This window comes from Solanum dulcamara, chromosome 4 (assembly GCF_947179165.1).
Source record: "Solanum dulcamara chromosome 4, daSolDulc1.2, whole genome shotgun sequence".
NCBI classification, from domain to species: domain Eukaryota; kingdom Viridiplantae; phylum Streptophyta; class Magnoliopsida; order Solanales; family Solanaceae; genus Solanum; species Solanum dulcamara.
The window spans coordinates 22,962,850-22,975,733 of NC_077240.1; the positions used below are offsets into that span (position 1 = coordinate 22,962,850).

The 12,884-nt window shown below is 35.3% G+C and overlaps 2 protein-coding genes across 3 annotated transcripts; one reads left to right on the forward strand and one right to left on the reverse strand.

Annotated features, from left to right (window-relative positions):
- The first annotated feature begins 533 nt into the window (after positions 1-533).
- LOC129886983 (protein DUF642 L-GALACTONO-1,4-LACTONE-RESPONSIVE GENE 2) lies at positions 534-2,492 on the forward strand. Its single transcript, XM_055961906.1, has 3 exons — positions 534-693; positions 1,127-1,627; positions 1,782-2,492. The coding sequence occupies exons 1-3, from the start codon at positions 612-614 to the stop codon at positions 2,300-2,302; spliced, it is 1,104 nt and encodes a 367-aa protein (XP_055817881.1). The 5' UTR covers positions 534-611; the 3' UTR covers positions 2,303-2,492.
- A 417-nt stretch (positions 2,493-2,909) lies between these two features.
- On the reverse strand, positions 2,910-11,663 carry LOC129886985 (cytochrome b5 domain-containing protein RLF). 2 transcript variants are annotated; one of them, XM_055961907.1, is made up of 6 exons: positions 11,532-11,663; positions 9,107-9,191; positions 8,594-8,978; positions 6,256-6,390; positions 4,616-4,666; positions 2,910-3,466 (listed from the first exon to the last, which is right to left on the reverse strand). In XM_055961907.1, the coding sequence occupies exons 2-6, from the start codon at positions 9,137-9,139 to the stop codon at positions 3,390-3,392; spliced, it is 681 nt and encodes a 226-aa protein (XP_055817882.1). In that variant the 5' UTR covers positions 9,140-9,191; positions 11,532-11,663; the 3' UTR covers positions 2,910-3,389. The 2 variants fall into 2 exon arrangements, with proteins under 2 accessions (XP_055817882.1, XP_055817883.1); XM_055961908.1 differs by lacking the exon at positions 11,532-11,663 and adding an exon at positions 11,255-11,273.
- Positions 11,664-12,884: the final 1,221 nt, after the last annotated feature.

Here is a 12,884-nt window from a genome sequence, read left to right on the forward strand (position 1 = left end):
ACCTGAGAACAATTGCAAATCGTAGTACTTTTGCTTTAGTTTTAAAATATACAGATTTAAATTATGAAATATTAAGTTAATTTAATTTAATTTCACTTTAAAAATTAATTAAATTAACTTTTAAAAAATATAACACGATAACTAATTTAAGATAATACTCAACAGATCTGACCCCATAACTTTTAAACTATAATAAAATCAATATTAGTTATTTAATTTATAAAATTTAAATTTAAAATTCATTTTATTTTCGAAAGAAGCATAATTCAATTAAACAGTTTCGCTATTATTTGTGGATTCTACTATAGTGGTATTCAATTAGACATAAAATTTAGTTACATATCAAAAATACTTTAGAACTTGTGATTTTTAATATATCATATATAAATTTTATATAAAAAAAATATCATTAATATGAAATTTGATTTTTAAACAAGAAAATTTTCAATTTGTGGAAAATGTCATTGATTTTATAACAAGACCGACAGGGACAAATATAAAACATAGGGATAAGTGAAGAACAGTAGTCCTAAATCTTTACTTCTTAAACCCTTTTAAATACCTTCTTCCTTATTCTTTCTCCTCCTCAGCTCCTTCTTTACTCTGCAAATATGGTGGTCAAAGTTTCAGTTTTGCTTCTTTTCTCATTGCTTTTCACTGCCTCTGCTGTTCGCCCAGCTCCTCCTCTTGAAGGTAATACAAATCTTACACATTCTTCTTTTAATATGCTCATTTTCTTTACTTATTTTAGTATAAAAATGCAATCTTGAATTTTGGCCCCACTCAGAAGTCCTACATTTCAGATTGTGTTCAAGAATGGTTAGTTCTGAACTGCTTTTCACCTCTGTTTAGTGTGTCCACAGTGTTTTGAGAGAAGGGTTGATATTGTAAAGAAGATGTACTTAGGAGTCTCTGTACTTAGTTAGGATCTGTGCTTTATACAGCATATTAGTTAGATTTGTTTGCTTGATGGGGCTCTCTTTATTTTAAATGGTGTTCATTGGGTGAGTAAAAAGGTTGAATCTTTGCTCAATAGAGCTTATTTTTGTTTAAATAAAGAATGCGTTTTCTTGGATATATAGTTAGGTTTACAGTTAATGATATGAGGGAGAAATTCTGTTTTCAGGATTACTTCCAAATGGTAATTTTGAAGAGCCACCAAAACCAAAAGACGTCAAGAAAAAAACAGTGCTCCAAGGCAAATATGCTTTGCCCAAATGGGAGATTAATGGCTTAGTGGAGTACATTTCTGGCGGGCCACAGCCCGGTGGGATGTACTTCCCAGTCGCCCACGGTGTCCACGCCGTGAGGCTTGGGAATGAGGCTTCAATTTCTCAGACAATTCCAGTCAAGAAAGGCTCTCTGTATGCACTCACATTTGGGGCATCAAGAACCTGTGCCCAAGAAGAGGTCTTGAGGGTGTCAGTGCCTCCTCAAACAGGAGACCTTCCTTTGCAGACCCTTTACAGCAGCAATGGTGGTGATACTTATGCTTGGGGTTTCTATGCCACTTCTAACGTAGTTAAAGTTACCTTTCATAATCCTGGAGTTCAAGAGGATCCAGCTTGTGGTCCACTCTTGGATGCTGTTGCTATCAAGGAACTTTTCCCACCTCGCCCTACAAGAGGTACATCTCATGATATTCCTTCTATTTGTTTGTGCTTTTACCTGGCGTTCTACTTATTTGTACAAAGTCACCGTTAAAGATGTATGAAGGATTTTTGTTGGATTACAACTGTGCAAATTTTGCTTTCTTGATTTTGGTTTTTGGTGTCCTGCAGTGAACTTGGTTAAAAATGCTGGTTTTGAAGAAGGACCTCACCTCTTGATGAACTCTTCACATGGAGTCCTCCTGCCTCCCAAACAGGAAGATTTGACATCCCCACTTCCAGGATGGATCATTGAGTCACTCAAAGCAGTGAAGTTCTTGGATTCAGCTCATTTCAATGTCCCATTTGGCCAAGCTGCAGTGGAACTTCTTGCAGGGAAAGAAAGTGCCCTTGCCCAAATCATTAGGACGGTCCCTAAGAAGGTTTATGCCCTCACATTCACTGTTGGTGATGCAAAGAACGGTTGCCATGGCGATATGATGGTCGAAGCATTTGCTGCTCAAGAAACGTTCAAAGTTCCCTTCAAATCACAAGGAAAAGGCAACTTCAAAACTGTTAGTTTCAAGTTCACAGCTATTGCAGACAGGACCAGAATTACTTTCTACAGCTCTTTTTACCACACTAAGATCAATGACTATGGCTCTCTTTGTGGCCCTGTTGTAGATGAAGTTAAGGTGACCCCTGTTGCTTAGGCTCTCTACAAGTACTCCAAAAAAAGCTTGTCATAGTTTTTGCAATGGTCATACCACATACTCCACTTATCAATAGGACCATTTTGAGGCAATTGCTGTATTTTACCTATGTGATTGCTTATTGCTGCTGTAAGAGTTGTGTACTATTTGTTTACAAAGGAAGTGTAAAACTAGTAGAATTTCCTCTCCATTACTATGTGCACTTTGATTCTCATTCCTAAATTGATCAAGTAGTAGTGACATACAAAGTTGTAATACATTTTAATGATTTCATGTTATCTGAAGGATGAAATACAGTAGTAATAAGATTACAAATCTCATTTCATTGGTTACTTTTTATTTTGTTTTTAGATGTCCAAAATTATGTTACCTTTCCAATCGTATTTCCCTATATAAACAATTTGCAATACTCTGAGCTTGTCAGTTTTTCTTAGTAGTTGCTATTTATTAATTTAGTTTTACGAGAGTCAAACTTTTTATATGATGATTAAATCTTTTAGGGGTCGTTTAATTGCTGGTTAGGAAAGGTGTTATTCGTAAGTAAAAATAGCTCCTATTTTTACCCTTTTTCTCAGTAAAGAATGGTATACCAGAAATGAATGCCCAGTCTACAAAGTCCGACAACTACGTTGAAATAGTAAATCTATCAGTATCGTAATAGTAGCAACTAGTATACAACTTTGGACGTAACGATCGTCCTAATAATTTTCTGAAATGGGGATCCTAATGGTACAACCATAGTAGTAGTTTGCAGAACTTCTGGACCAGGGGAGGACAACCTCTCTAAATCCAATAAAAAGTCAGAATAAGTAGTCTTCAAAAACTAAGGTAGCTTATTTTGTTGGTTTAATTGGCAACTAGGTGGAATATCTTTTTCATAAAAAAAGATTCAGCCAGTTCCTTTGACATACAGCTTATACAAATTCAAAATCCTTGAGTATGTAAATAGCTAGTCCAATATACTATGGCTTGTAAGCTTTTCCTCAAAAGAAGCAAAATGTCTTAGTCTTCTGTCAAGGACAATCTTCTTGTAGTGACAATGCTCGTCTGATACAGTTGTTTCTGGGATCAATGAAACAAAGAGTTTTCATTTGCTGTCATCCAAAATACCCACAAGACATTTCTCCAATAGAACTTCAGCATTAACCCAAGCATGGTATTTGTCTGAACCAAGTGTTAAGGAATTGCAAAACTTGATGAAACAAAGGAAAATTCAAATTCTAAGTAACAACATATCCAGAGTAATCCCACAAGTGGGGTATGGGAAGGTAGGATGTACGCAGATCTTACCCCTACCTTTGTCGAGTAGAGAGGTTCTTTCTGATAGATCCACAACTCAAAAGAAAAGTATCCAACGCATGATTGTGAAGAAAATAAGACAGCAAAAATAGTAAGATACAAAACAACTGCAACAACAAATAGTAATGCATTAGGAAGTTCCTTGCTCTGCCATTCATTAGACACCATATAAGCAAATATATCCTTATTGCCTTTGATCTTGCCTCAGAATTTTACGGCAAATATCACCCTATGACCATTGTTAATCAATTTTTTCCGAGCATCTCAACTAATCCACCAGGCAGTCTAACCAACCCACAAGGCATAGGTCACCAAGTTAATCATGCCGACAAAAGTTGGAGCACATGGGCTCACACCAAGTGTTGTAACTATGATTCAGAAGCGAAATCTCCAGGTTGTTATTCCCATGCTTAAACCACGAGAACATCGACCATCCTCTTGGTGACAAGGATCATTATTTACATAGCTTTCATAATTCCTATAGGTTCACCCTCACTCTCTTTCAAATTCCACTCTCTCTATCTCTCGTCAGGGAGGAGAGGGGTCAGGGTAACATTAGCAAACTATAATATGGCAGGATTTTCGTGGAGGTCTCTCTCTCTCTCTCTCTCTCTCGGCAGGAAGGAAGGAGGGGGGTCAGGGCAGTGTGAGGAGAGTCGGGATAAATTTAGCAAACTATGGTAGTCTCTCTCTCTCGGCAGGAAGGAAGGAGGGGGGTCAGGGCAGTGTAAGGAGAGTCGGGATAAATTTAGCAAACTATGGTAGGGGAGGATTTGTGTAGAAGGGAATAACGTATAAATGGTACTCATGAAGCCTGATGCCCATATTGCTGGAAGAGGAGCTCCATCAGCAATAGCAGTAGAGGATCCACTTTTCATGTACTGAGTATAGCCAATCCAAGAACCAGTAATCGTGAACTGATTCGATATGAGGATCCTGTTAAATTCTAGTTGAATCTAGTACCATTATATAGTTTTATCAACTACAAAAACAACAAGAGCTAGCAGAGGATACTAAACAATGCCGTGCAATCTTTTCCTACAGCCTTCATCAGCATGTCAGCACCTGAAAAGAAAGATACGCAAGCTAGTCAAATAAATAACATTCATAACTAAATACCAAATAAGAATTTCCCTTGGTTATAGCTAAAGTAATCTATCGAATGCATGACAAGTTGGATAGCAAAAAACACACAGAAATTCTGATGCATGAGACTAAAACAACAGCACAGAGAATTGACAATTATTTTCGAATGCAAACAAATTACAAGAGGTGGAACGTTGGAAAGGAATAAGGAACTTCTTATGTATGCTTCTGTCAAAGCATCATTCAAAATTTGAAAGTAAAAATGCCACATCAGTTGATTTCACAGTTATAAAACTTCAGCAAAGCGACTTTAAAGTCTGAATTTTTTTTTCCATCTTTTACAAATTCCATGACAGTTCATCAGTTATCAACTTATCACTCGAAAAAATAGGTCAAGCTATAAAAGGAAATCAAAACCTCTTTCATGTCAAATATAAAATTTCAAGTTCTTAGCCATTCAGGGATCTTTACCAGCAGTCTGGTATATCATCAAATCCATAAACATGCCACTTTTGCTATACATAATGGAAGTTGAACTGCAAAGAATCATGAAGATGCAGCTACTAAGAAGCCTAATTTCCAGGCTTCAGAAGGAATGCTATTTAAGATCCGAAGTCTACAATCTACCCCCACCCCCTGATAATTCCCAAAGAAAAAGGAAAAGAAAAAACAAATGCTTTAACAGACAATGACTTCCGAAATGAGTACACATGGAAATCAGAAAATAGTAAGGTCAGAAAAGATTATCCCAGTGGTTCTCTAACAATGTTTACAGAAGGGATTCCTAAGGCAAAGGATGAGGAAGATGGAAGAGGATGTACACTTTTTCAGATGAGGTAAATATGCTGGTTTCCTAGGTCCGCCTTCAATGCAACATACATCTAATGTGGCAATTCTATAATTTACTGCTTACTAAGAGCAACATGTAGCATATGAATTAGATCCATAAACCTCATGCCACCCTCCACCATCCCATCCCTTCCATATCCTCTTCATAGAATCAGGGAATGAGAAGAAGTCACCCTCGCAAGCAAGTCTCGCATGATGATATACATGTAACAGAGCACATCTTAAAAAACGTGAGATATAGTAGTCACATCAGATTATCTTCAAGTCAAATCAAGATGATTAAATCAAAGGGACAACGAAGATAAGACTTGTCCTTTGCATTCATGAAGGACTATGCGTGAGAGATATGGAAGTCATTGTACATCTGTTATATTAACAGTAGTTGTACTTGCTACATGGAGGTTTAGATTTTGGGTTTCTCCTACTGTGCATTTCTTCAAGTATAGTTCAACTTAATGTCATGTACTATGAAGCAAAAAAAAATGGCATGCAAACTCACACTCATAACTGCATGTTACTAAGTTGACAAGCTGGCAAACTCACACTCTTAACTGCAACGCCGAGTATATTTGTGGAGAAAAGAATTATTAAGATCGGAATGCATCTTTCACATCATCTGGTACAGCAAGGTAAAGTAGAAAGCCATGCAGAAAAATGGGACAAGAAATGATTTCCATAACTGATTAATGAGATAGAGAAAAGCAAGATTTGATCCATACCTCCTGGGTGAAACTTCATGTATGGTGTTATATTGTAGACATGTCCTTTAAGAACAGTCCACATTGCTTCTGCATTTTGGTGTTCCTTAACTTCATCTATTGATATAAGTCTCCTATTGGACTGTCCTTTCAATCCTGAACAATAGATACATGACGACTAGAATAAGCAGCACTAGAAAGAGAAACTTCATAGGAGGAAGCCAACAGTGTGACCGACAATTGTGCACTTAAAATATGTCAGGATTTAGGTCATAAAGAAGTTCTCTCGATTCATATTATGTAGGATAGAAAATTAAATTGATGGAATACAATAAGCATTGCATGCTCCGTTTATTTGTTTACTCTACTTCTCTTATAGGAGAGAACTTTTTAGCCATTTAGTAGACCAATCATAGTTATGAGTACTATAAACTTTTAATCTTGGTTCAGTGCATTCAAGGCATCTGAAGATTGATTACAAGGACATATAAAATGAAAATTAACTGCAGAGCAAGCTGTAATATCCGAGCTTTACAATTCCATGTTGTGGAGTAATAGCCACTTCCCATTTCCCACAAAAGCGTGTTTAGATTTGAGACTTCGACACTCAAATGACACAAGCTCAACATTATTTTTTTTGATAAGTAATCAAAGATTCTATAAACACTTGCATTAAGTCACTGCAAGAAAACATAACTCCAGATTGTGCAGATCCCCTGTTGTATCTAAAATGGCATCAACATCCTGTAAAATAACCAGGTTGCACCAAAAAGCTAGCAAAATAAGGCCTCTTTGTTTAAGACTGTAAAATGACAGAGGCTCAACTTCACTTGTAATTAAACAGTAACATGTACTTTTATTTTTTTAATAAAACAGTGACGTGTATCAACACAATGTCATCTACAAACTACAAGCATCATGCATCATGGAACCTCATCCCACGCACTATAGGATAGGAACTTGTCTAGAGTTTGTACATGAACCTCATCCCACGCACTATAGGATAGGAACTTGTCTAGAGTTTGTACATGAAATAAAATTTTCACATCACGTGACTTTTTAGAGGACCCTTAATTTACCCTAAAAGACAAACTATTTCGTCTTGGAATGAAATGTCTCAAAATAATGTCTCATAGGTTAAGCGTATTCATATAGCTTACACCAACTAGCTAAAAATAGAGGGATAATAGATCAATTGATTGATTGATATCACATTATGATCATCTAGAGTAGTTCTTTCGTTCATCAAAAGCCTCTTAAACCAAAGGTTTGGTATTTCTTAAAATGGCACCTAGGATTCCAAACCAGCCTTGGTATCAGAGCCCAAGAAAAGCTCATGAAGTTCGGGGTTCTAATCCTCCCTTTAAAAAGTTACACAACATTGCATGCGAAGCCTGGTAAATAGGTGTGACAAGGATGGGGTGCATCAATGAGTTTTAGCGGACAGGATTTTCGGGCTTTGATACCATTCAAGCTAAAGAAACGATACAATATCCAGTACTAGACCAGAAACTCACATATCCACTCCTTACCTTGTTTTACCTAATGGATTTAATGGGCCAAGTCTAGTTGATGTATTAACTACTTTCATTAACAAAAGAAAGTATAAAAATGTCTATGCATAGCAACAAAATTGAGTTGCTTTTAACTGATATAGAATAATGCAAACCAATACTACTTCTCCAATGTTCGACAAAGCATTCCACGTATGAAGTACTATACTTATACGTCCATTGACTATAACCTGTATAAAGCTTGCAGAAATAATGCCAAAAGGCGCACTTAGAACTATATTGCTCGGACTATTCACTTTCGATGCCACACCCGTGTCGACACAACGTGGGTGTGGGTGTGGGTGTGGGTGTGCGATCCTTACCCGATCTGGTCAACCAATTTTGGGTACTTTGACCAAATTCGAGGGAGAAATTTTGGACAGATTCAATGATTTCTGTACTCAAAACAAAAATTAATGTGAAATTGAAGAAAATGGAATACCTTGTATATATAAATTTATATTGTCACTCCCTTTCCTTTTATCTCCTTCCAGGGTTCTCCTCAAGTTTTCCACATAATATCTCATAATTTAGGTTTTATAAATCTATTTTTAGATATTTGAATTATCTTTAGCCGAATCCCCGCACCCGTATCCATACATGGATCTATATCCCCGAATCTTAAAATTTAGATCATAGAGGACCCGACCTCTAGATCCACACCCATATCGGACACATGCACCCTAGTCCGAGCAACTTAGCTTAGAAATGCATTTATTCCCGTTTCTATCCTATCCTTGTCAATATGATTGAAAGAATGACAAATTTCATTAAAGAGTGAAAGATTTACACCAAAAGATTCTTACCTGCAAGGTCAGGATGTGTTCTTGTAAGCTTAAGCCAGTCCATCTGGCTATAACCCTTCTCATAGGGAACCTTGGCTCGAGCTGCAGGCTTCCTAGCAGGCTTTATTTGCTTCTGATAAGTTGGGACTGAAAATCCACCATCTTTTGATGCCACTTGACCAGAAGTTCCACTGCCTGGAGATGTTTCTATAACAGTGAAAGACAAAGAACCAACTGTACCCTGCTTCTTTGAGGTAGCAATGCTGCCCAGTTTACCTTCCCATGGTGCACCATTACTTTGACTAGTACCAGCATCATTTGACGGCTCATCTTTTATTCTAATTTCACTAATATCTTGAGCAATCTTCTGTGCATCCACATAATCTTGATTATCAGGTTCACCAACCTAAGTAGGCAAATTAATCTTTCAAGTTCAACTGATAAAAGAGAAAATTTAACTAGGTAATACGACTTGATCTTCAAGCATAAACATCTCAGATTTCCTTCATTACAAGGTGTTATTATGGCACGCACCTGACAAAAAGTGAAATCATCATCATTAGCCATTGCTAGCTCAGCTGAGAAATGACACAAACCAAAAAGGTCCTCTCCAAGAAATCTGATGGAAATTAAAAGGTTAAAAGTTAGATTGATTTTATTCCAGACAGTATTCAATCACCAAATATAAGGTAGTAGCATTAACACCAAAGTAGTGTTTGAAAACTGGGATAACATTATAGTAATTGGAGACTTTGCATTTTTTTGTATGTCACAAAATAAAATTAAACTACTAACAAAAACATAACAAACTACCCAATAGAAGATAAATAATGTCAATTTAGAGATGCCAACATAAGAAAAATATTATTCACTCTGCTCAACATCACACTAGAAATTAAGAATGTATTAGTATTAAATTAGTAAGAATACAAGAAAAGAACATAAATCAGACTATCAATATCCTTGATTAAACAAATGTTTACATCGAAACAAAGGTCAGTTCCTCTTCCTTTCCCTTTTATGGCCGACCAGCTTCAAAGATAAAAGGGATTGAAAGATTTAATTTTGTCAAAACTCATTCATTACAGAAAACCACGTCATTCTTCTAAAATTGTAAATTTGTAGTTAAAAGGCACAGTATTGAGAAGTTGTTCTATGTCCTGTAGAGTGATATGACTGCCCCATATAGCTGACATTAGTATTTTATATTTAAGAACTGAAAGAGGATCTCTTAGGTTAATGTTAGACACTTGTTCCAGATATGTCACTGACAAGCATGAACACAGTTAATAACACAGCCTAAAACTTGGGGTCCAAACTTCCTATTAAATCAATGAGTTTTTTCTTTTGATTTTTTTTTTTGATGACTGTGGTGTTCTGGCCAGCTTTCATGCAGCTCGATTAATTCGACGGGATACCTTCCACCTCCTACCAGCAACAGGTACCAGGTAACTCTGTCCATCAAGGCTAGAACAGATGGGAAGAATCACTTAGTGTTTTTTTGTCTCCGCTAGGATTTGAACCTGAGACCTCATGGTTCTCAAACACTTCATTAACCACTAGGCCACACACTTGGGTACTCCTATTAAATCAATGATGTGTAGTGCACAATTGGCAATTAACAGTTATATGGGGTATTGATCTCATAAGTAAGAATCACCTCTAACTGAAACTGCTAAAACATCCCACCAAAAGAACAAAATATATATCAAAGGTTACCTCTTTAACTAGACCACAAGTTCAACTAGCGCAATCTTACAACTCTGTTTTACAAAAGGGAAGGAACCAAACCATATTCAAAGTGAATATGTTACTAAACTAGGTGCAGAGCTAAATTTCAAAGTGAACCTGTTTTACTGGACAGATATTATTTTGGATAGCATTTTTCTTTCTTTTATCATTATCTTTTCGGGATAGATTCTTGGATATAAAATTGAACAACACCAACCAACAAAGTTTCACAATATTTTAACTGATAAGAGCTCAAATCTCATTAGTAATTATTTAGATAAGTCAAATGCAGTAAAGCTTAACTCCTGAGCTAAATGGCATGCTTGAAATTGCCACCTCCAACTGCACCTTACTTGAAATCTTGCAGACAAGGAATACAACACCAACAACGTACCCAGTAAAGTATACGCAGACCTTACCACTACCTCGTGGAGGTAGAGAGGCTGCTTCCGAAAAACCCTCAGCTCAAGTGCATCAGACCCAAGTAAAGAAAGAAGAAAACAATGACGAAAGCATAACAATTAATAAGAAAAGCAAATAACTACTTATGGCAAGAACTACAAGGTTACTACTACTATGATAAACACTAACAAGACTAAACCTTTGCAAGGCAAGACAACACACAACTCCTAATAACCTTCTACCCTAATATGCGACCTCCACTCCTTCCTATCTAGAGTCATGTCCTCGGTAATATGAAACTACGTCATGTCCTATCTGATCACATCTCCCCAACATATAACAAAAATTAACTTAAGCATCCCACAAAACCATGATCTCCATACCCGTTTAAGAAGATGAATTGTTCAAAATCTCCAACTTGTTACTTCTGGAATTCCAGAAAAAAAGTCACAACATTGGATTATTAGATTAATCAGATTTAGTTAATGTGTATACAAGTCTCAAGCTCAACCAAACACAAGTAATCACAAAAAGGTTAAAAAAATTCACCTATCAAGCAGTTAACTTGAAGGAAAATCTATCATGACTAACTTAAATTAATCAAATTTAGCTCATCCCCACCAAGAAAAGGATAAACTTTTCACATAGATGAATCGAGCAGTCAAACTTTCCAATCAACTTCAAGAAACTCAAAAATATCAAATTAACTGAAGAAACCCATCAAAATCCACACACCTAATTGCGAATAATCAATAAAAAAAAGGGTAAAATTTTCACCAATTAATCAGAAAGACAAATTAACAATTCAAAGGCTATTAATATTCACCTGTTCTTGAAGGGTTGTTTTTCGGATCCGACACAATGTTTGTTCAAAGATGATGGGCGGACTACCTACGCTACGTTACATTCTTGAATTTCTTCCATTTAGTGTGGTACTGTGTGCATAAAGAGGAGTACCACCAACTGCGGCATTTTGTTTTTGTTTGGTAAATTAACACCTAAACTATTTCAAAAATAACTAACTATCCCTTTACTTTTTATTTAATACTAATAAATTTGAGAAATTGAAGTTTTTCTTCTTCTTTTTAAAATAATAAAATTCGAGAAAGAAAGAAAAAAAGATGAAATTAATAATATAGGCAATTTGGCATTCCAACTCCAATGTAGCATTGTTGGAAGTTAATACCTATTTACATGTTAACCAAAACTCACATAATAATATTTATCTTAAAATAATGATTGAAATATAGAAGAAAACATAATGCATTCAGTCAAAAGAATCATCTGAACATACATATCACGACCTCTAATTCTTATATTTGTACTCGCTATAAAAAAGAAAATATGAACATTATTAGAATTATAGCAAAAGAATTAATTCCAAAATTGAATGACTGATTTTTTAAACATTAATTATCAAGAGTTTTTAAATTTTTTAGATATTCGAACCTTTTATTATTTATGTCAATAAAAACATGCTCGAATTTGAAATATGATATTCATTTTTCCCAATTAGTTTTCTCAATAATAGAATTTGGGGGAGAAATATGTATGAATGAAACAACGAAGGAAATTGGGAGGCACGGGGGAGACGTATGAGAATCGTAAGAAGAATACAATGAAATTAAGGAATTTGAGTGAAAGACCAAAAGGCCCTTTGAAAGTCTCTATGTTAATGAGCTGGTAGGGGGGTTTTGTTGAACTAAAAATATCGTGAAAAGTTATTATAGAAAATATTGATTTTATAGAGAGATTAAACTGTAACATATATTTTACTTGAAACTGATCTAAAGCATTTTTTGAAACTTAAAAAATTAATTTGCAAGAACGGTCAAAAACCTGGTCACTTTTATTACCAAACAATATTTTCAAATTACTTTTTAGTAAAAATTATGGCCAAATGGAAGTTGTATCGTTAATTTCTTATAGTGAAGAATGAAAATTAAATTAATTAAAGTAATATTTGTTGTGAAATAATATAACTAGTGTGAATATTCAAGTTCTACAAAAATAATCAAATTCTCAATTATTGTAATAAAGTCTATAACCCCTGCCACCCAATTTCATTACGTTTGTACCTCCCATGCACTCCTCATTCATGATTTCAAATGAATTAAATATCATGTCATAAAACTTTTTTTATATCACTCAATATAATCTTATAAATTGTCATGATAAA